The sequence below is a fragment of the Lithobates pipiens genome, unplaced genomic scaffold, assembly GCF_037356315.1.
Source record: "Lithobates pipiens isolate NorthernLeopardFrog02 unplaced genomic scaffold, aLitPip1_a1.2 Scaffold_16, whole genome shotgun sequence".
NCBI lineage: Eukaryota > Metazoa > Chordata > Amphibia > Anura > Ranidae > Lithobates > Lithobates pipiens.
The window spans coordinates 163,528,497-163,552,282 of NW_027507748.1; the positions used below are offsets into that span (position 1 = coordinate 163,528,497).

The 23,786-nt window shown below is 46.2% G+C and overlaps 1 protein-coding gene across 2 annotated transcripts in view; it reads left to right on the plus strand.

The window, feature by feature from the left end:
- Window positions 1-23,786, plus strand: part of RPS6KA3 (ribosomal protein S6 kinase A3) — a 216,778-nt gene that overhangs the window by 137,836 nt on the left and 55,156 nt on the right. For both annotated transcript variants that reach the window (XM_077480720.1, XM_077480721.1), the window contains 5 exons: window positions 5,914-5,993; window positions 7,945-8,051; window positions 10,834-10,871; window positions 11,578-11,720; window positions 15,274-15,344. In XM_077480720.1, the coding sequence (XP_077336846.1) occupies window positions 5,914-5,993; window positions 7,945-8,051; window positions 10,834-10,871; window positions 11,578-11,720; window positions 15,274-15,344 (439 nt within the window). The remainder of the gene's footprint in view (window positions 1-5,913; window positions 5,994-7,944; window positions 8,052-10,833; window positions 10,872-11,577; window positions 11,721-15,273; window positions 15,345-23,786) is intronic.

Genomic DNA, 23,786 nt, shown 5'->3' on the forward strand with positions numbered 1-23,786 from the left:
GCACCCGGGGAGTGACCGTTACACCCAAATATTTAATGGAATCCACCCATTGAAGTGGCAAGTGTGGATCCATCCTGGCTTTGGCCTTTTCATCCACCGGCAGGATGGATGACTTCGTCCAGTTCACTCTAAGACCCGAATAGACGGCGAATCTGTCAGACAGCCAGCGCCTCTTTCAAAGACTCCTCCGGGTCATTAAGGAACAAAAGCATATCATCCGCATAGAGGGCTAAAGTCTCCCTGATAGACCCCACCCTGATGGCCTGAATCCCCTCTGCCAACCTGAGTGCGATGGCCAGGGGCTCCATAGCCAGGGCAAATAAAAAGGGAGACAACAGGCAACCTTGCCTGGTGCCCCTGCCCACCGCAAAAAAATCAGAGGTCCTCGCTCCCACTCTAACAGCCACCTTAGGATTCGTGTACAACATGGACACCCATTTACAAAACTGTGGCCCAAAACCCATGACTTTTAGCACTCTAAGCATATATTCCCAATCAATAGAATCAAACGCTTTTTCTATGTCTATGGACACCACAATTCTACAGTCAGAGTCTGTTGGCGGGAGCTGCAGATGGGTAAAAAGTCTCCTTATGTTTGTGTCTGTTGATTTGCCAGGCATGAACCCTGTCTGGTCGCTGTTCACCACCGTCTGAATGACCTTGGCAAGTCTGGTCGCTAGGACTTTCGTGAGGACCTTAAGATCCGTGTTTAGGAGAGCTATGGGACGATAGGATGCACACTCAGTAGGATCTTTCCCCAGTTTCAACAATAGAAGCATATAAGCCTCCATCATGGAGGGCGGCAGTGAGGTCACATCAAGACAGTGCTGTAGCAGCCAATTAAATCGCGGGGCCAAAAGCTCTACATTTACCTTATAAAATTCTATTGGAAAACCATCCGGTCCCGGGGCCTTATTGGGTGGAAACGAGAAAATTGCCTTTTGAATTTCCGTAAGCGTAATGGCGGAATCAAGGGTCAAGCAGTCGTCTTCCGCCAGTTGTGGGATTGGCAGACCCCCTAATAGGGAGTCCAGAGCTCCAGGGTCATACCTAGGGATGGGCCGGTACAGTTTCGTGAAAAAGGTCACAAACTCCTGCATTATTAAGGTTGGGTCAGAAACCAAGGCACCTGATGCAGTTCTAATTTTAGGAATGTGCACCAGGGGCGGCCTATCAGCCACCAATGTGGCCAGGAGCTTTCCATTTTTGTCCCCTTCAGCAAACACTCTGTGGGCAGTAGTGGTCCATTCAGTGCTAGTCAATTCTTTAATATGAAGCGACAAACTCCTCCTAGCCGTCATGAGATGCTCAAGAGTGGCCCCCGTCGGGGCCCCCGCATGAGCCTCCGCACACTCCCGCTCCTTCTGCTTCAAACAGAGGAATTCCTCGTTATCATTGACCCGAGCTGTTTTTATTGCTGATATACATTCGCCCCTGGCAACTGCCTTAAAGGCATCCCACACCACAGGTGGATCCGAGGTGTCCATGTTCTCCGACCAGTAATGTTGAAAAGCAGGGTTAAGCTGGGAGAGCACGTCTTCCTTCTGTAACCAACTGGCAGACAACCTCCATCCCCTCTTCCCGGATCCAGTCGGAAACGACAGGGTGAGGGAGAGAGGATTATGATCCGATATGCCCCCCGGCAAATATTCCACCCTTTCCACACTGTGCAGCAACCTGTCGTTACCAAAGGCCAGATCAATTCTCGCTGCTGAGCCATGGGCTGAGGACACGTGAGAATAGCATCTGGCCACCGGACACTTCCATCTCCACAGTTCCGTCAGTCCCACCCCCATGGCCCAATTGTTTAGTTCGGTTGAACCTCCCCTACTTGGGTTGGAGGAATCCAATACCGCATCCAGTGTAGCATTGAAATCCCCCAATACCACCATGGGTAGATGTAAAAATTCAGCCAAGCTGGCAAACATATCATATAATAATTGAACCTGGAATGGGGGGGGGGTATATACACATTGACCAACAATATCTTCTGGTAGTACACTTCCAGCACCACTGCCACATATCGTCCCCCCCGGTCAGTAATAACTTGATGTACCGTGCAGGCAATAGCCTTGCTAATAAGCATGGACACTCCCCTTGCGTAAGTGGAATATGTGGAATGCAAAGCTTTCTGAATCCACGGCTTCCGCATAGTCAATACTTTGGCTCCATCTAGATGTGTTTCTTGGAAAAGTATTATATGGGGTTTGTATTGTTTCAAATATTGGAAAACCGAGGCCCTCTTAAATTTGTGATTGAGGCCTCGGACGTTCCAAGAGACAATATCCAACCTATCCACCATTATCCCACAACAGAATAACACTCGTACAGTGCAGGCCGGACCACCGGTACCATGGCATAAAACCTTAACTTAAGGAACCATACCTCCTTCCCGAGACTCTGAGTCGTGACAAACCGAATTCCCACCCCTGCTCTTATACCAGCACCCGTTTTAAAATCAAACCAAAGTGTCCTGATATGAAGCTTCCTCCCATAACGAAACCAGCAAAAACTTGCGGTGAGGTCCAACCGCTGTAATCGAAAGTCTGGCAACATCTCCTCCGTCGTGTCTTCCTTGGTCCTAAGCTCCAGGAAGTGAGCATACTATTGGAGCACAGCACGCACCAGGGCACAGATACGTGCCAACATAGTCCCATACAAGTGGTTGAGATCAGGGAAAAAAGAAAAATAATAATAAAAAAAAAAAGAGAAAAAAAAAAGTCAAAGGCAAAGGGACAAAAACATAAGGATGATTGGATGAGTAGCCTCGGGTAAACATAAGTGGAAACTCAGATGGAAAAATAGGAAAAAAACGTGAAGAGTAAAGGGACCGTGGGCTCCCCGACCCCTCCGGGGAAAACTCACCCCCCCCTTCAAGCAACCCCAGAGTACCGTATGATGCAGCACGAGCCTCCTCCACCCTTGTTGCAGGTACGTCTAAAAATGTTCCGGAGCAATAGGAGGGTCGCGTTCCATTCCACTGTCTGCCGGCGGGGGTGTTCTGCCGGAGGACCCCCGACTCATGGCTCCGTCTCCACCAACAGGATGCTGAATAACTCTCTAGGCATCAGTGGGCCAGTCCTTGTGTCGGACAACTTTTCACAGAAGTGTGCAACAGGCACAATATTCCGCCACAGCCGTGGCTGATTAATAACTCCGCGCCCAACGTCCCATGCCTTTAAGCCAGTTCTTTGTCCATCCAGTCACAGGCCTCCGCAGGGTTGTCAAAAAATTTCACACTGCCTTTGTGTTGGATCCGAAGCCTGCTCGGGTATAGCATACTGTATGGTATCTCCTTCGCGCGTAGCCTCTTGCGGACATCTGTAAAGGATCGGCGTTGTTGTTGTGTGGCGGCAGAGAAGTCAGGGAATAGCATTAACTTGGAATTCTCATACAACAGTTCTTGTGTTCTTCTAGACTTGGCCAGGATCATGTCTCTATCCCTGTAGTTCAGGAATCTGACAAGAAAAGGTCGTGGGAACGCCCCTGGTGGCCGCCTGCCCGTCGGGACCCTGTGCGCCCGTTCGACCACATAAGTGGGGGGTAAATCTTCCAGGGAAAAATTTTTTTTGAACAAAGCCTCAGCAAACTCCACCGGCTTGTCCCCTTCTGATCCCTCCGCCAGGCCCACCACCCTTACATTGTTGTGCCTTTGACGGTCTTCGGCGTCATCCGCTCTGCGTTGGAGGTTCCGCACCATGTCACGGAGTTCAGCTACCTGGGCTGCCTGTGAATGTGTGGCATCTTCAACTCCAGACACCCTGTCCTCCACTGTAGTAAGTCTGCCCCGGATCTTGTCTAGGTCATGGCGTATCAGTGTGCATTCAGAGGACAAATGATCGATTCGCCCCATCAGCTCAGACTTACTGACATTAATGGCTTCCAGTATAGGTCTCGTGATCGCCTCAGCATCCACCGCTATAGGATGGTCCTCAAGCCCCTCACCTTCTGCTCCCAATTCCGCTGCAGGAGCAGAATGCTCCATCCCGTCCCACGGCGCGCTACACACTGCTCTGCCCTCTGTGAAGACAAGATGGCGGGGGCGGGACTTCCGGCCGTGTCCTGTGAGGAGCGAGTGCGGCGTTGCTCTTTCTGGGCCCTGCGCTGCTGTTTAGATGCCGATGAACGCATCTCCGGAGCCAGTACACTTTCCCCCGGACTATGGTGCCTTGTATTCCCGGCCGGCTGCACTCCAAAATCACGGATAGTAGCAGGATGAGCGGAGCTGTGTAGAAAAGCTTGCTGCCGCAATCACATCCGGTCACGCCCCCCACGCGCAGTTTTATTCAAAGACTGCTACAAGACACCATCCTGTCGGTCTGGAATAAAGAAGATTCAGGCCTTGTTAGTTTTCAATACGCTTGGCTCCTGACATAGGTCAGAGCCTAAATTGGTTGTTATCCAGCAGGAGGGAAAAATCTTAATCCTGCAAGGTGTTAACAGATGCAGCCCTGGAAGAAGATTCCGTCCAGGGGAGATGGTCCAGGTTAGAGGACCTTGCCTATCAACTTTGTTGGAAGTTTTCAGGCAGTAAATCTGGCCATAGAATCTTGGTGGTCGAATTACGGGACTGTCCTGACAGGATTTGGACTGACAGAGCCACGGCGGTGGCTTACATCAATCACCAGGGCAGGCACGGGAAGTCGTGCAAAACAAAAAAGAGGTGATTAATGTTCTAGCTTTGGCAGAACATACTCCATCTAGAATTCAGGACTGCCCTTGCTTATTCAAATAAAAACAGACCACTGTAAGCCACCCGGTCTGCGTTAAATGGTTTCTCTTCCTAACTTTTCTGTATGTGCAGGACAGCTTGCTCCATTAAAAAAACAGACTTGCTGGCAGGATCACCAAGTGAAAATAAAGCTTAACCAATTGCCGCCCGCCCTATAGGCAATTGACGGTGGCAAAGTGGTTGCATAATCCTGATCGGACGTCATATGACGTGATCAGGATTATGAGCCGCTGCGCGCATCGCGGCGATCATTGTTGCAGGGTGTCAGTCTGACACCCGGCAACTACGATCTCGGTAAAGAGTCTCCGGTGGAGACTCTTTACCACGTGATCAGCCGTGTCCAATCATGGCTGATCACAGTGTAAATAGGAAGAGCCGGTGATCGGCTTTTCCTCACTCGCGTCTGTCAGACGCGAGTAGAGGAGAGCCGATCGGCTGCTCCTCTGATGGGGGGTCTGTGCTGATCGATTATCACGACCACCAGGGACGCCACCAGGGATGCCCAGCAAAAGGTAATCCTCCCTAGACCACCAGGGATGCCAGTCAGTGCCCACAATGGGCATCACTGATTGGCATGCATTGTTTGGCACTGATTGGCATCCATTAGTACAGTATAACATAATACAATGCCGCCCATCGGTGCCCACCTGTGCCGCCCATCGGTGCCCACCTGTGCCGCCCATCGGTGCCCATCAGTGAAGGAGAAAACGTACTTATTTACAAAGTTTTGAAACTGAAACAAAAAAACACATTTGTTTTCAAAATTTTCGTGTTTTTTTTATTTGTAGCGCAAAAAATAAAAACCGTAGAGGTGATCAAATACCACCAAAAGAAAGCTCTATTTGTGGGAAAAAAATGATAAAAATTTCATTTGGGTGCAGTGTAGCATGACCGCGCAATTGTCATTCAAAGTGCGACAGCGCCGAAAGCTCAAAATTGGTCTGGGCAGGAAGGTGTTTAAGTGCCTGGTATTTGAAGTCGTTAAAACAAAACTAATGCAGCCATCATTTCTAAGAATTGGTAAGCTACGGTATAATAAAAGCTTACTTTTGGGTTTAATATAGTTTATGCTTGACTTCTAAAACATGCATTTCTAGAAATTCTTGTGCAAAAAAGTGTCCTATTAAATTTGCATTAACAAAAAATAAGTGATCTATTCTTTTTTTTTTTTTTTTTTTCAGCTTTCCAAACAGAAGGCAAATTATACCTTATTCTGGATTTTCTCAGGGGTGGAGATTTGTTTACACGTTTATCCAAAGAGGCAAGTTTTATCTTTCATTTCATTTTGTATTATCTCAGATAATTAAAAAACAAAACACCAACCCTAATTTTCATCTTATGCTTGTATATTTGACTAATTGCTAAAAGTTTTTTACCCAGTCACAATCTGAATAAAGCAGACCTGTCATTTAATTTTGAAAAACGTACCACGAATACTCCTTTAAAAGTTAAAGCCAGGAACACATGTACTGAAATTCAGCTGTTCAGCAGAAACTGGACAACTTTTGGTACATGTGTACCAATGTCTGTACAACAGAAGCCAGTTCAACGTTCATGCTGTAAATCGAGCTTTAGATCAGCAGTTACAGCCAATTGCTGCAAGAGCTGATCAGTGTATTCCTGTGAGGGGTAGTTCCCCTGTCAGAATACAGAAGAACTGAAGGCGAGATCTGTCAGACTTTTCGTTCAACAACAAAAACTGTGTGTGAGCCCAGCTTAAGACTGGCTTTGCACTTTTTCTTTTGTTTGACCTGAAAAAAATAAATCACAGATCCTTCCATCTATGCTATACAGCCAAGATGGATGAGCCTCTTTGCTGGGCTGTTATATTCTGACAGCCACTGGCTAAACTTCAAATCTTCACAGGAATGAATTAACAGTGGACAGTGCATTATGTCAGTCTGTTAGCTTGGAGGAGTAAGGAGCAGGGATAGTGTCTTTCCTACCTAGACTACGGCTTTGTGTTTCCAATGATGTACACAACATAGGGAGACACTGCTCCAGTCCCTACAAGCAAAGGGTGACTCTATAAGGCCAAGGAGCAACTTTGAAATGGACAAACTGGGGCAATAATCATGGCACCAGCTTAAACTGGGAAATAGGCAAGGATTAAAACATAAAGAACCTGCATACCCAGTAAGTGATTAAATCTGCTGCTGAAAATGCTGTAAAAACTGAGGCTTTAAAGCCTAATTCCAGGCTTTTTTTTTTTTTTTTATGGGATTTTTTCTCACTTAAATGGGGTGTAGTTGTCATCAGAACAGAAATGCCCAATCATATAAACTTTGTCAGAGGTTATAACTCTTCCCCACTCTAAAAAAAAAATGTTTTGTTTTTGTCTGTGTCTCTTTTTGGGGAGATTTCCCATCACTTGTCAGGACAGAAAATCTCAGATGGTAATAAAAACTGATGGGACTCTATCTAAAATATGTTTTAACTGGAGTTTGGCTTTGATACTTGGCCCCCGTACACAATGAATGCGACTTTGAAATCATGCTACTTCAGTTGAAGTAGCGCGATTTTTAAAGTCGCAGGCCCTTGCGTTTTCAGGTGTGACTTGCCTAATATCTGTGGGACATCATGCACAGATGTCTATGCAAGTCGCACCTAAAATTGCAGAAAATAGTGCAGGAACCTTTCTGTTCAAATCAGTTTGGCACCACAAATTCGAGTTGCATGGTTCATTTGCTGACAATAGGGTGGGATTTGTCACGCGATTTGGAACTGTCAGTATTAGATTGTTGCTTTGTACATTTTTCCACAGCTACTATTGTGTGTTTGCTCATGTGATGCCTCCATAGCCATATCTTAATGGAATAATTAAGACCTGAAATGTGTAGCTGCACCCTGGATGGGTGCAAACATATTTCAGTGTGCTCATGTCTTTAACAGGAAGCTTAAAATAGGTAATTGATGTCCAGGGAATTAGTCACATCTTGCTGTCCTGGTTTGTTGTGTTAAGTTAGTAGCCTATTGAAATGAGTGTGCTGGCAATGCACCAAACACCCAAAAACTGAATATGCACCATTTTTTACATTGCAATCGCCACAACGCACAGTAGAGCAATGCTGTGCTTTGCAACTTGTTTGCATTGGAACTGCATTTCCTTAGTATGTTTCAGTGTAATTCAAAATGCTGCAATGTGCATTGTGACACACACTCACGCATTGCATGACGTTACATACAGAACTTGTATTTTTTTTTTTATGTAGGTAATGTTCACTGAAGAGGATGTGAAATACTACCTGGCAGAATTGGCACTTGCTTTAGATCATCTTCATACTCTTGGTATTATATATCGAGACCTTAAGCCAGAAAAGTAAGTAATATATTTACATAAACCAGACCCAGAACTACAATATAAAAGCTGGACTAAAGTCTATCTGCAACAGGGGGGCCTATTTTTTTAAAGCAGTGAACATGACATTCATGCTACATTTGCAAGGGTATCGTCCTGGAGCATTTGTTTTAAATTATATTTGAATGACCTGCAATGAATGTTTGGTGAATGTCACATTAACTGCTTGATTAATGTCCATTTATTTGAATGTACTTGCATTGCATTCATATCTTTCAGTTATATACTGAGTTGACTCCAATAATTGCATTTTCAGGATGTGTAAACTAGAAGTTGCTCCCATTTGAGAGTGTAAGGCATATTCCCCATCAACTAGTAGCACCAATTTTCAGTGTGCAGCACAAATAGCTGTTTCCTGAACTTCAATATCGATTTTCAAAGCTGTTGGTATTGGCTTATTGGTTTGATAAGCTCAGAAGCAATAAAGCTACACATTGCTTGTACAGTGTTCCCTTAGGACCTGGAGAGGATGAGCCCTTTTTCAGAAATAAATATTTTCGGTTTTCTCTGCTGCCAACAGCCAGCCTGATATTTCATATAAATCTATGCAAAGTAGATCTAAAAATGACCCACAGCAACTGTTGTAGAATTTCTAAAGCTGAATTCTATATAAAAAGTAAAACATCCACACTAAAATTCATCTATGTGCTTATTAACCACTTCGGCCCCGGAAGGTTTTGCCCACTTCCTGACCAGGGCATCTTTTGCGATATGACACTGCGTCGTTTTAACTGAAAATTGCGCGGTCGTGCAATGCTGTACGCAAATGAAAATGATGTAATTTTTTTTAATTAAATTTTTTTTTATATATACACATACATATATACATTTATTTATAATTTATATTTATGATGATTTATAAAATAATTTTTGGGTCTTTAAATGAGGCGTCCGGTTTCCTTGGGGGTCTTCGCCCCCTCAGCTCCTGGGAGAGATGCATAATGGTCACCACCAGTACAGCACCATTTAGTGCACCAATGTAGGGGGTTGGATAATTTCCTTCTTCTGTACCCCAATTGGTTTCTCCACTTTGTTTTGTTTCCAACCTTATTAGGGGAGCTATGAATAAATCATACTAGCCCTCGTATATACCAGTATGTCTTGTGTCTTCACAAATTACATACATTTGCTCCTGATAAGGCAATATAGTCAAATGGGCCATTTGAGCCAACAGGCCATCCTAGATGCTTTATGCTGTTATATATGATGTGATTCACTCAATTTTAATGTTAACTTATATCTTATATGTAGTCAACTGGCCAAGATTTTTGTATATCCTCAATAAACTTGTGTTTTTGATCTGATGTGGTGTTCCACTCATGTGCCTCATTTAAACTCCCAAACCTCCCCTTTTTATTTTCAATTGATAGGGATGAAGACACCTATTTTCCAGGATGTCTCATGCAAAGCCCCATATTTTCCCCCCCTTTACATATATACGTTTTACTTTTTGCTATAATATCCCAAAAAAATGTAAAAAAAGAAACACTTCTTCATCAGTTTAGGCCAATATGTGCTCTGCTACATATTTTTGGTAAAAAAAAATCCCAATATGCCTATATTGATTGGTTTGCGCAAAAGTTATAGCATCTACAAACTACGGGATAGATTTAGGGACTTTTATTTTTTTTACTAGTAATGGTGGTGATCTGCGATTTTTTTTTTTTTTTTTTTTTGCTTTATTTACCTCAGCACACTACTGATTCGTCTCTCCTGTGAATGATTGGGTTGTCGCCTGATCTGCTGATTGGCACGCCGGCGCCCCCTAAACCGCGTGCACGAAATCACGTACAGGTGCGTGATTTCGTATGATCACAGCAGGTCCTCTATTCTTACAGTGTGTCACATGGTTGCTGGGTGCTTTGTTGTGGCTGTACTGTTTTACAGTCTGTACACACAGTACAGCTATAAGTTAGCAAAGTCAGCATGCAGCAACCATGTGACGCTGTGAGAGCAATAGAGGACCTGCTGTGCTGTGGTCATCATCATCATGATGATGGGGAGTCTGGGGTCTGTACCTTCATTCCAGTAATCAGTGTGACTGTGTGCAGTGTATACCACCACTTGCCTTAAGCTACGCACCGTTTTCGTCATGCTGCCAGATTAGGTCTCCTATACCCTCTGTCGCCTGCCCGCCTCACATAAGTCTCTCCCTCAGTCTGCAGCACTTACTGAGGGAGTATAAATGAATCGCTCCGCCACGTACAAGCTATGGACGGCCAGAACTAGTGCAGTGCTTTGTGGCGCTGGCTTATATGCATGCGCCTCAAAAATGAAAACAATTTCCTTCCTCTGTTCTCCCCTTCTGGGCCCCTCTGTTGACCTGATGGGCCCAGGGAAATGTAAATACACCCCGGAAAGCAAGTAGGAGCAGGGTGGTGCTTAAGTAAAAACCTTTTATTTAGCCAGAAATTCACTTTAAAGCTTCCCGGTCCCCCCTTGTTGAGCTGATGGGCCCGGTACAACAGGGCCAGTTGTACTGCCTTATCAGCGGCTCTGCATACGACTGTTGTGTCGTACCAGTGTGAACACCCGGCCTATGTCAGCAGAGGGGAGGGGAAGTTGTGTTGGTTGCCTACATTGGAAATGGAGTATGATGTCCGAACCAGAAGAGCAGCTGACTTTTTTTTTTTTTTTTTTTTTTTTTTTTTTTTAATGCTAGTCTAGTTCCACTTTTATCATTTTTGTATTAGGAATGCTATAAAATACTCTTACAGTGAATTTTTTTTTTCTTTTCTTCTAGTATATTGCTTGATGAAGAAGGACACATTAAGTTAACAGGTATGTCACACGGTTCTGTTGTCTTTAGAGAAATCTAATCGTTGCATTGTAAAGATTTTTACCATTTGCATAAAGGCCCAAACAATCTCTTGAAAAAAAAATGTTTTATGATCCATATGAATGGATCATAAAACATTACTAGATTGTCCTTTTTTTTCAGCTGCAGATCTGTATGTCTGGACACGCAGCTTTGTATAGAATGGGCAGTGGGTATTGCATATTAACTACTCCCGGTCCATCTTGCGTCTTTTTTTTGTTTGGGTAATAAATGTTTGAGATGAGGTTCAATGTATTAGGAACACATACACATCCGGTGTGACAAAACACCAACAACATAAATGTAATCAGACAAGTTATTACAAACATCTCAAAGTATAAAGACATACCCCAGGTCTCCCCACCACAGTGTTGTCCATATGTCCTGATCATACCACAACAATTGTTCTGCTCTATATTTGATGCCTGATTGCATATTTTTCCTCTGGAATTCTGAGAAGTGTTGTAGCTTTCACCACATTCTCCCGCATGTCTAACCTGTGTCATAGACTATGCATGTTATGTTTGACATATTGAAAGCTTAATGCAAATTGTGCAGTGGAGATTACCACTATTTTTTCTTACAAAACTAGCTATATTACCCCTTCAATGGGTAACTGTAACAGGCATTTACCTTTTTATCAGATTTTAATGCTTATTCTATTTGTAGATTTTGGGCTCAGCAAGGAGTCTATTGACCATGAGAAAAAAGCATACTCCTTCTGTGGAACAGTGGAGTACATGGCTCCGGAGGTTGTAAACCGAAGGGGCCACACACAGAGTGCTGACTGGTGGTCCTTTGGTGTCCTTATGGTAGGTTTCTTTTTAAATTGTCATATATTTGTCACTCTCCATCCGGTTTTGTTTTTTCACTGTTTTCTGACAAATTTTATTGCGTTTTCCAGTATACTTTCCAGATCCATGTCAACATACTGTGTACCTTCTCTAACATCAAGACATAGTTTAGCATTGTTTGGGTTGGGCGGTGTACCAGAAATGTCGATTTTCCTCAGCAGATGTACTCTCAGGCATATGTCAGTTGCAGGTGGCTTTAACAGTATGAGGTGTCAGTCATCTGCCTTCTACTAGATTTTTGTTTTGCTTTAGGCTGGGTTCACACTGTCTTTGCATGTGGCTCACGGTAGGGGTCCGGTGCGTCACTGTTCACCTTTTCGGGTTTGATTTCAGCCCGAATTTTGGGCTGAATTTGGACCTGAAACAGACCAAAAGACGCACCGGGTTCCTGTGCAAATTTGCACCGGAGCCGCAGCAAAGATATGTGAACCGTCTCCATAGAGAGCCGCTCAAAATTTCCTGCTATTGCGAATTGGATGCGGGAAACCCAGCCTTTCTTTGGCTTTCTACCAATAGTTATTTCTGTTTTATTTGCAGTTGTGGCAGGATTTGTTACAAAAAAATCTGTAAAAAAAAAAAAAATTGTAGCAGCTTTATGAACTGAAAATATATATACTTTATAATTGTCAGAGGTTTTTGTTGTGTTATTACACTTAATACAACTCCTTAAAGCAGAACTACACTGCATCTGAGCACTGTAAATGCTAGAAATGAAAAGGCTAAATACCTTTTGTGACCGGCTGGCCTTGATCTATAGAGAGAAGCCAGAGGGGCCAAGATTTTAATTTCTAACAAACACACTTTCGTTAACGGCAGCATGTCTGCATGGGCTACATTCATATGTACTGCATTATGCAGCTGTCCCTGGCCCTTTCCGTAAAATGCACAGATGTGAGCCTGACCCAAAGGAAACCATGTTAAATGCACTGTAGTGTGTTTCTGCAAACTGAAAATGCACTAAAAAATTCATAGGTGTGAACCAGGCCTTAGGAAGAGAAGAATTGCACAGCAGAAGCACTGTGCTGTTTATGCCTTAAAAGAACAGGATTTTTTTTTAGGGTTAAAAACACTTAAATATTTAAAGAAAACTCACCTGTCCATCCATGTCTCCATGCTTTATTTTGCTGAAAAATAACTTTGAAAAACACCCCCCTAGCATTTTTGCTGTGACCATCTTGAGTAAGGGCAGATGATTCATGTAGGATTTACTTCCCTAAAATCTGTTTTGTCCTTAGCTCAGGCTTGCAGGCAGGAGCGTCTGCTTAGCTTAGAAAACCCGTTCTCCACTCCTGAAGACTCCTGGGATCTATTACGACATTTGCCTAGGCCTGATGGAGATGTGGAAGGTGCTCCACTCTGTGATAGCCTCAGCTGTGATTGTTTCCTGTGTGCTGTGCTCCACTAAATGTTTTGTGATGCAGAGCGCATTGCAAAACATTTCCTGGCTGAGCTAGCCAGCGACACGGAGAGCTTGACCCGAAAGTGATGTCCGAGATGTCACTTCCCAGTCACAAGAAGGGGAGGAGTGTATTCACTCTTCTCCTTCCGCTCCAGCCGCCGGCACCCACCATGGAGCTCCTGAGCCCAGTAAGCATGGTGGATTGTGTGTGATATGCCCCCGCTGTCAGATGTGCACGACGTACAAACATGGCGGTGAAAGGGTTAAAATTCAAATCAATTTATAACTTTTTTGAAATGCGTTTTTCAGGATATTTTTGTTCTGTCTCGCACTGTTAAAATAAACCTACCAATAAAATTAGTTGCCAGAATAGTAGTTTTAAATACAGATCTAACTGCTGTGGAGTCTTGATAAAAAAAATCAAAAAAATCATAGAAATGATTTTGCTATGTGTTGCTCTGCTCATCATGAGACAGAAAGTTGGTGATGGTCATAATAAACTTAAGGTAAATTGTAATCAATCACAATACTGCTTACAGTAGTCTGTATCCACAGATCTAGCATGAGCAACAGCTGTGTCACTGTAAAGTTGAAGTTTAATTTGCTTTTATTTTGCTTTCCCTGGTTCTTCCTCTCCCTCTTATTGATGTGCTCAAAAGATTTTTAAATGCATTTTTTACATTTCTATTGCATACTTTATTTTAGATCAAGTGATGTCATTGCTTGGTCTCTCTGCTTCTCTATTCCATGCAAGCAGATCATACCTGATGGGAGGGGACATTTTGCATGCACTCTGCCCTAGGTAATGCTCACTTGTGATGAAGAACCTCCAAGATAGATTTGAAATCCATTACACGAAATGGGTGGCCAGGAAAAACAAGGTTGGAGAGGAATGGCTAGAACAGTGGTCTCCAAACAGCAGCCGGGGGGAGGGGGGTTGGGAGATGATTGCCTTTATCCGGCCCTTGGCATTGTTCTTCTCACTGATACCAACAGTAGGGCAAAATTCTTTCGATTAACACAAACAGTAGGGCATAATGCTTTCTAATAACCACTTGACCACCGGAAGAATGTTCCTCCTGCTTTGCTTTGCAGGAACACAGGATCAATACCTTCCTTGCTGGCAGAATGGCAATCTTCTTTGTTTACATAGGCAGATTGCCATTCTGCCTGTGTACTGTACAATTGGCGAGTGTCGGTGCACATTGAGCCTGCAGGAGGGGATCACCGGTGGCCCGTGTGTGCGCCCAGGAAGTGTTGGTACTAGGTACATGATCTGGCACAGAACAGCGTCCCTCTGGAATAATTCAATTAACGCAAACAGTGGGGCGTAATTATTTCTATTGATACGAACCGTGGGGCATAATTCTCCCCACTGGCAGACACCAATGATGGGGCAGTATTCCTCTCACTGATGGCAAAAAAATGTATTTCCACTTCCATTGACCGCGAAGCCTGACGCACTGTTTACTCACACCGATGCTGGGACATGTTCTACTCCCACTGGACACAGTCCAGCCCTCCTTAAGTCGGGAAGAACAGTATACTGTTTGGAGACCTCTGGATTAGAGGAGGACCCCTAGGCAGGAACTGAGGAATGTTTTTGTTTTGTGTTTTCTGAATTGCTGCAGCTTCTGTTGTATTGTGTGTATAAAAACAGAATGGGAAACTTATTAGGGGAGAGGCGCCTGTACAGTTGTGGAAATCTGAAGGCAAGAGTGGAGTTTAGCTTTAAGCCGGGCATTTAAGTGTTTAAAATGACTGCAAGATTTAATTTAATGTAACTTTCTAAGGTTATTACAGGCGGTCCCATGTAATGTTGGGACCTCCTGTAGCAAGTGAGGTTGCAGTATTGTGCAATTGCTCATAATCACGTAAAGGTTTATACAATGATGATTATTACAGAACAGTAACTAGGTGTGTTATTTCTATTAGCATTTCTTCAGGTTAGCTATGTATTTGGTCTGATCCGATAATGATCAGTATTGCAAATAGGGATACATTCATAAACTGTGTTTGGGGAATACTTTTTTTTTAGCTGACATATTGTGTGTTTACTGATCTTTGCTGTCAGTTCATACATCTCACACTGTCTGCATCTTCTACCCTCAGTTTGAAATGCTTACTGGCACCTTACCTTTTCAAGGAAAAGACAGAAAAGAAACCATGACCATGATTTTGAAGTGAGTAATAGCTACTTGTAAGCACTTAATGTTTTGAAGGTTTAGTCAAGTGGGACCTGACATTTCACTTAGATACTTTAATCATTTTTTTTTTAGGTAAATGAGGGTGGCTGGTGTTACATAAGCACAAGGTTCTTTGATATTTTACTAAATTAAGAGTTTAGTGCTTTTACCTGCTCAGTGAAGAACTGTGTTCAAAATCGCAAAAATAGAGCCCATCTGATTAAGAGCTAATGACATTATTGAATTGATTGGCACATCCTTCCATGCTTGTTTTATTAAAGTGGTATTAAACCCAAGACCAAAAATGTAATATATTACAGCTTACCAATCATTGGATGCGGTGGCTTCTGTATTCTACAGATTCAACACTCTGGATGGAGCACAGGGGGCAGATTTGTACAGTGGCATTGTCAGTCTTGGGGGGGGTGGGGCATTTGAAATACTAGCAGATTAAGATACACAAACAAATTGAAGCTCAACTCCAGCTAACAGTTTATAAGCAGTTATTGCAAACTTTCCCTTTGGGATAAAGGTTTTACTTGACTAAAAGCTGATCATTTTAAGCACCCCTGCCAGTGTTAAATGGTCGGTTATCCCTGTAACTGCAAGCCTAAAAAAGGAAACCAATCCAGCCATCACATCTACTAATTAGTAAGCTTCAATATGTTTGCTTTTGGGCTTAATACTGTTGAAAGATTTAGAACATTATGCCCCTGGTAGGATTTTTTCTGAGATTTCCTGTCCAGTTGGCATCCTGTTACTAGGGCACTATAATAGGGAAATTACCCTAATGTGAGCACAGATCACAGTACTTGAGTGTCTTGCCTTCTAATTAAAACGTTTCTCCAGAGTCCCCTTTGGAGTTTTTCCACCATACTTCCTGTTGTGGTAACCACCTATCATCTGGTCCAGAAATTAGTCTGACAGGTTTCAGTCCTTCCTCAATTTATCAAAAGAGAAAATAAAAAATTCCACTTTAAGGGCCCATTCATATACAGAGTGTTAACAAAAGTAACGTGATTTGCATTAGGGCAGCCTATTTATTTTGACAATCACATAGAAAAAAATTAACAGCACCATTTTTCTGATGCAGCACAGAATGGCACGGTATGTGCATTGTGATGCATTGCTATGCCGTTGTGTTACCTGTTTAGTGTATTGGTACATTGACGGGGCATAAGTTGTGATGATTTGTTTTGTCACACCCCATAGATCTGAGTGGATCTTGAAGGGGCTCCTTCTAATGATTGTGAGAATAGAATACTGTTTCAGCTTGTATATTCCAGTTTATATCACATGCAATAAATGCTCGAGTGTATTTATCGTTAAACTGTCTACAGTTCTTTGCCGTTTCTGTGTTCGACACACTATGCATGCCTTGCAGTAACAAATGCTAGAGCTAAATAGTGCTGCAGGAGATTCCAGCTCATCTCTCTAGAGGAACTTAAGTATATTTTTTGGACTTGCTTGGAGGGAGCGCAACCCTCTCTGGGATAGCATTTTTGATCATTTTAATAAATTGGGTAAAAATTTTTTTACCTGTTTGTAATGCAGTAGACATATTCATAAATTGCACCACTGTTGACTCCCTGCTGTCTTTGACTAGCATAAAGACTCAGTAAGGGAAGAAAGTCTCCAAAGCCTCACTTCACTAAAAACTCCTGTGTTAGAAGTAGGAGCAGCCTTGGCCTATACTCTGTCCAGTTTTGCTCTACGCGTTTCACCCCACCCATTGGGCTTTGTCATGGTGATCACCATGACTAAGCCCTATAGATGGGTGAAACGCATCGAGGGCCATTGCCTAGACAGTCTAGGCTGAAGCTGCTCCTACTTACACAGGGGTTTTTAGAGATGTGCGGCTTTCAGGACTGACTTTCTTCCCTTATTGATATTTTCAGGAATGTAAACAAGCTCTTTCCCTGCCTGCACTACCAGCGGCAGACAGCAGAGGGGGGGCCTAACAGGGCCTGAAGTGGCACCCTTAGGTCTTGTATGGGTTTGCATACAGGTTGACATATAATTTTCAGTAAAGAGAAGTTTTTCACAACTACCATTCCGCTTCAGGCGAACCTTGATAGTTTGAATTGATTAGTGAGAGTAAGCCACTCAGCAAAGATTTAGGATTGAGTCACTTACTCTACATCTAAGGTGCATTGAAATTTGTCTGCTGTGGATTACCTAGAATTTTGAATAAAAAAAGTCTTCTAAAGTTAACACAATTTCCTGGTCAGTTTACATTTAATTGTTCAAATGATATAAAGTTGTCAGAAACCATGAAATCAGACCAAGACAGAAGTACAGTTAAATCACACTCGTTTAATAATAAAAGTAAAAAGAACAAACTTAGTCAAAACATAGCCAGAGTTCAGTAACCGGAACAGATGGTCAGCCAAGCCAGAAGTCAGGGATCAATGTAGTGTAACGGCAAGAATGATCTGGACCAGAAGAGATGTCCGCAAGGCCAATCTTTAAACAGGAACACATGAGATTAGTTTCTTGTGATGTGACAAAGGCAGAGCTCCTCTGGACTGGACGGCTTTAGTAGGCAGGACTGACGAACAGGATCATCAACAGCTGAATAACTGGAGAGAGATGGGAGCTGGCAATTGGCCAACATCTGAGCGGCCAGCTCAGAGAAGGAAGGGCCCAGCCCTGACAGTTCCCCCTCCTCAGCAGCCCTTCCCCCCTGGGAGGACCACCATGCTTTAGGGGAAAATGTCTATGGAAATCGTGGAGGAGGACAGGGACATGTACATCTGAGGAGGAGACCCAAGAGCGTCCCTCCGGACTGTACCCATTCCAATGCACGAGGTACTGTATGCACCCACGGAACCTACGGGAGTCAACAATGGACTGTACTTCATACTTTTCATGGTTCTCAACCTGCACAGGGTGAGGATGTGGCACCGGGGTGGTAAAGCGGTTGCAAACCAAAGATTTTAATAAGGAGAAATGCCAAGTCTGGAGCACGGCAGTGCAGAGACACTCTGGGACAAAGCAGCGGTCACAGGGTTTCTCAGGAGCAGCATGGACCTGAGCAGCAAGAATGTTGTCACCCAAATGAGAAGTGAGACTTGCGCGAACCATAGCCAGAATACGATCAGGAGGAATCCCAGGAACCGGACCCGACTCCAACTTTGAAGTGGAGGAAAATTGCCGTGACAAGGCATCAGCCGTCACATTCTAAGTACCAGGTACGAATGAGACAATGTAATTGAAACGTGACAAGAAAAGAGCACATCGCTCCCTTCTGGGAGAGAGGCGTTTAGCTCAGACAAGAATGTGAGATTCTTATGATCAGGAATGAGAACTGGCACAGTGGTACCTTCGAGGAGATGTCTCCATTCTTTCAGGGCTAAAATGATCGCCAACAGCTCTGTCACCAATCTCGTAATTGCACTCCACAGGTGACAATTTCTTGGAAAAGTAGTCACAAGGATTGCATAGCGCTCACAGGTTGGACGTTGAGACAGAAGGGCGCCAACACCAGTCTCAGAAGCATCAACCTCAAGGATAAAAGGTAACGTAGGATCAGGATGGGCCAACAGAGGAGCAGAAACAAAGGCAGCCTTGAGAGTCTCAAAGGCCTTAATGGATTCCAGAGACCAACTCTGTGGGTTACCGTCCTTTCTGGTCATATCAGTCAGGAGCTTGACCAGAGACAAGAAGCAGGGCCTGACTGGGAATAAAAACCAGCCCTGGAAAAAATTTCATACCAGCCCAACAGCATTATTATACCAGCCCAACAGCATAACATAATTTTCTTGTTCTTGAAAGGGAAAACAATACATTTTAAAGCACATTTGATGAGTAGTCTCTTATATGTAGATATGAAATTACATAGGGATATATATATATATATATATATATATATATATATAATGCATGCAAATTCCAGTTAAAAGTGGTAAGTGGGCAATCAAGGGGGACCTCAGGAACTCAGAACATGGGGGACCACCTTTCACAGAATACACTAAGGTAAGGGGGGTGGGTGCCCACCAAATGCAGCTTTACTCTGCCCGTGAATGCGGCCTCACTGTGCCCACCATTGCGGCCTCACTGTGCCCATGAATGCAGCCCCTCCTGTGCACCATGTCCCAGTCTGCAGTCCCTGTCTGTGGGAAGGTGTGTTATTGATGTACGGTACCTTGCATGCCAGCAGGATATCCATGACAGGCAGCAGCAGACAGGGTCTGTTCTCGTTTTGGATGGGCACAGTGCTCCTTCCAGAGGATCTGTTTGTTGTGAGATGAAGTGGTCCCTGGCCACCTGCACCTTCAGCCGTCCCCTTTTTCCAGCCCCAGTCAGCATGTTCTTTGGTCCTGGAGAAGTGGAGAGTACTGGCGGGGTTGGAGAACACATGAGTGGGGGCAAAGAGTAGGGGGTAGTGGAGATCACAGGGGTGGGGAGCAGAGAGCACTGGGGGGGGAACTTGAGAGTACTGGGGGGCCAAAAAGAACAGTGGTGGAGAGCATGGTAGGCTGAGAGCACTGAGGGGGCTAAGAGTGTGGGGTGGCGAAGAGCACTGGGGGGGGGGGGCAGAAAACAAGGGTGGAGAGCACGGGGGCTGTAGAGTACTGGGGGGTACAAAGAGTAGGGGGGAGAGCTTGAAAGCACCAGTGGGGGCCAGAAAGAACAGGGGGAAAAGCACAGGGGACTGGAGAGCATTATGGGAGGTGAAGAGCATTGGCAGGGTTGGGGAGAGCACATGGGTGGGGGCAAAATGCAGGGGGAGTGGAGAGTATAGGGGTGGGTAGTGGAGAGTGCTGGGGGGAGCCAAAAAGAACAGGCGTGGAGAGCACGGGGGGTAGAGAGCACGGGGGTGCTGGAGAGTGATGGGTGGAGCTTGAGGGCACCAGCGGGCCAGAAAGAACAGAGGTGGGGAGAATGGAGGGCTGGAGAGCACTGGGGTGGGGGCTGGAGAGTGATGGGGAGAGCTGGAGAGCACTGGAGGGTGAGAAAGAACAGGGGGGGAGAGCACGGGGAGTGGAGAGCACTGGGGGGGAGAGGGGGAGAACGGGGGGAGAGCACTGGGGGGAGCGGAGAGCACTGGAGGGGGAGAGCACTGGGGGGAGTGGAGAGCACTGGAGGGGGAAACAACTGGGGGGGAGTGGAGCGCACTGAGGTGGGAGATCACTGGGGGGAGTGGAAATCGCTGGGGGTTGCACTGGGGGAAGTGGAGAGCACAGGGGGGAGAGCACTGGGGGGGAACAACTGGGGGGAGTGGAGCGCACTGAGGTGGGAGATCACTGGGGGGAGTGGAAAGCGCTGGGGGTTGCACTGGGGGAAGTGGAGAGCACAGGGGGGAGAGCACTGGGGGGGGGAACAACTGGGGGGGAGTGGAGAGCACTGGGGGGGGAAGGACAGGGGGGAGAACTGGGGCGAGTGGAGAGCACTGGGGGGGAAAGGACAGGGGGGAGCACTGGGAGGAGTGGAGAGCACTGGGGGGGGGGGGGGGGGGAGAGCACGGGGCGGAAGAACAGGGGGAAGCACTGGGAGGAGTGGAGCGTACTGGGGGGAAGGAACAAGGAGCACTGGGGGGAGTGGAGAGCACAGGGGGGAGAGCACTGGGGGGGAACAACTGGGGCGAGTGGAGAGCACTGGGTGGGAAAGGACAGGGGGGAGAACTGGGGCGATTGGAGAGCACTAGGGGGGGAAAGGACAGGGGGGAGCACTGGGAGGAGTGGAGAGCACTGGGGGGGGGGGGGGAACGGGGGGAGAGCACGGGGCGGAAGAACAGGGGGAAGCACTGGGAGGAGTGGAGCGTACTGGGGGGAGAACAGGGGGGGAGCACTGGGGGGAAGCAACAAGGAGCACTGGGGGGAGTGAAGAGCACTGGAGGGGGAAAGAATGGGGGGGAGTGAAGAGCACTGGAGGGGGAAAGAATGGGGGGGGAGCACTGGGGGGAGTGAAGAGCACTGGAGGGGAAAACAGGAGGGAGAGCACTGGGGGGGGGGGGGGGGAAGAACAGGAGGGAGAGCACTGGGGGGGGGGGAAGAACAGAGGGGAGAGCACTGGGGGGGGGGGAAGAACAGAGGGGAGAGCACTGGGGGGGGGGGGGAAGAACAGAGGGGAGAGCACTGGGGGGGGAAGAACAGAGGGGAGAGCACTGGGGGGAGGAACAAGGGCGGAGAGCACTGGGGGGAAGTGGAGAGCACTGGGGGGAAGAACGGGGAAGCACTGGGAGTGGAGAGCACTAAGGGGTGAAGAACGGGGGAAAGCACTGGGGGGAGTGGGGAGCATTGGGGGGGACAGGGAGAGCACTGGGGCTGAAGAACGGGGGGGAGGAGTGGAGCGCACTGGGGGGAGTGGAGAGCACTGTGGGGGAGATCGGGGGGGGCACTGGGGGGAGATCGGGGGGGGCACTGGGGGAGTGGAGATCACTGGGGGGAAAACGGGGGGGAGCACTGGGGGGAGTGGAGTGCACTGGGGGGAAAACGGGGGGAGCGCACTGGGGGGAAAACGGGGGGAGCGCACTGGGGGGAAACGGGGGGGAGCGCACTGGGGGGAATACAGGGGGGAGAGCACTGGGGGGAGTGGAGCGTACTGGGTGGAAACGGGGGAGAGCACTGGGGGGAGTGGAGCGCACTGGGGAGAAAACGGGGGGGAGAGCACTGGGGGGAGTGGAGCGCACTGGGGGGTGAACAGAGGGGAGAACAGGGAGGAGAGCACTGGGGGGAGTGGAGCGCACTGAGGTGGGAGATCACTGGGGGGGAGTGGAAAGCGCTGGGGGTTGCACTATGGGAAGTGGCGAGCACTGGGGGAGTGAAGAGCACTGGAGGGGGAAAGAACAGGGGGGGGCACTGAGAGGAGTGGAGAGTACTGAGGGGGTAGAGCACTGGGGACTGGGGGGGTGGAGCGCACTGGGGGAAGTGGAGAGCACTGGGGGGAAAACGGGGGGAGAGCACTGGGGGGGGTGGAGCGCACTGCGTGGGGAGGGGAGCACTGGGGGGAGTGGAGCGCACTGGGGGGGACAGAGGGGAGAGCACTGGGAGGAGTGGAGCGCACTGAGGGGGGGCGCGCACTGGGGGGAGTGGATAGCACTGGGATTGAGAGCGCATTGGGGGGGCAGAAAGAACAGGGGTGGAGAGAACTGTGGGGGGGCAGGGAGCACAAGGTGAACTGCGGTGGGGGGTAGTAAAAGAAGTTGTATAGGAGGATCAGCAGGGGCTGCATATAGAGGAAATAAGCTTTCTATATTCCTCCATGCAGCTGCTCAATGCTTGATTCTCCTCCTCTCCCTAGAAAGCTCATTTCCTCTATGCAGCCCCCTGCATGAAATCAGACCGAGACAGAAGTATCGTTAAATCACACTTGTTTAATAATAATAATAATAAAAGTAAAAAGGACAAACTTAATCAAAACATTGCCACAGTTCCGTAACCGGAATGGATAGTCAGCCAAGCCAGAAGTCAGGGATCAAAGTAGTGGAACAGCAAGCAGGATCTGGAGCTATAAGGGATGTCAGCAAAGCCAGCCTTTAAACAGGAACGCATGATATTAGTTTCTTGTGATGTGACCAAGGCGAAGGCAGAGCTCCTCTGGACTGGACGGCTTAAGTAGGCAGGACTGACGCGCAGGATCATCAGCAGCTGAGTAACACTGTAGAGAAATGGAAGCTGGCTATTAGCCAACAGCTGAGCAGCCAGCTCTTAGAAGGAAGGGCTGAGCCCAGTCCTGACAAAAGTCCTGCATTTAGTAGAAGGAATCGGTAGTTTTGATCTCAAAAGCGCTAAACGGTGATATCCTTTTAGTTTTAGAGCCCACCAGTAAGTCGATTTCTTAAGAGAATTGGTGAAATGCTCAGTGCTATTATGTGCAAAAAAGTCAAAATATTCTTTTGATCATCAAAACCTTCTTTGCACGTGCACTATAATATTCACAAAACAAAAATTAAACAAAGATCTCAAACATATGAGGAGTTTAAGTAAAAACATATTCAGTGTTAAAAGTGATCAAAAGTGTTTTTTCGTATATGTGAAATATTTATAAATAAGTCATATACGTGAAGGGGGAGATTTACTAAAACTGGTGCAGCTGTGCATAGTAACCAATCCACTTCCAGGTTTTAGTGTCAAAGCTTAATAGGACAAGCTGAAGTTAGAAGCTGATTTATTATTATGCACAGCTCAACCAGATTCTGCATGCTCCAGTTTTAGTAAATCTTTGCCCAGGTGTCCATTAATGAAAGTTCATAAGGACCTTTCCAAGATTTCTCTTTCTTTTTCTTATTTAAATAATCTAAAGGGATTGTGAGAATTTTGTCTTGTTTTTCATATTCATATAGACTTTTGTGCCACTCTTTCCAGCACAAATTTGATTATTTCTGTGCCATATAACACCACCTCTTCCACAAGTGCTCCCAGAAATGTCCCCAACTGAGTGTTGCACTCACCAGGTTAAATGAGCCCCTTAAATCAGTAAGGCCGCGTACACACG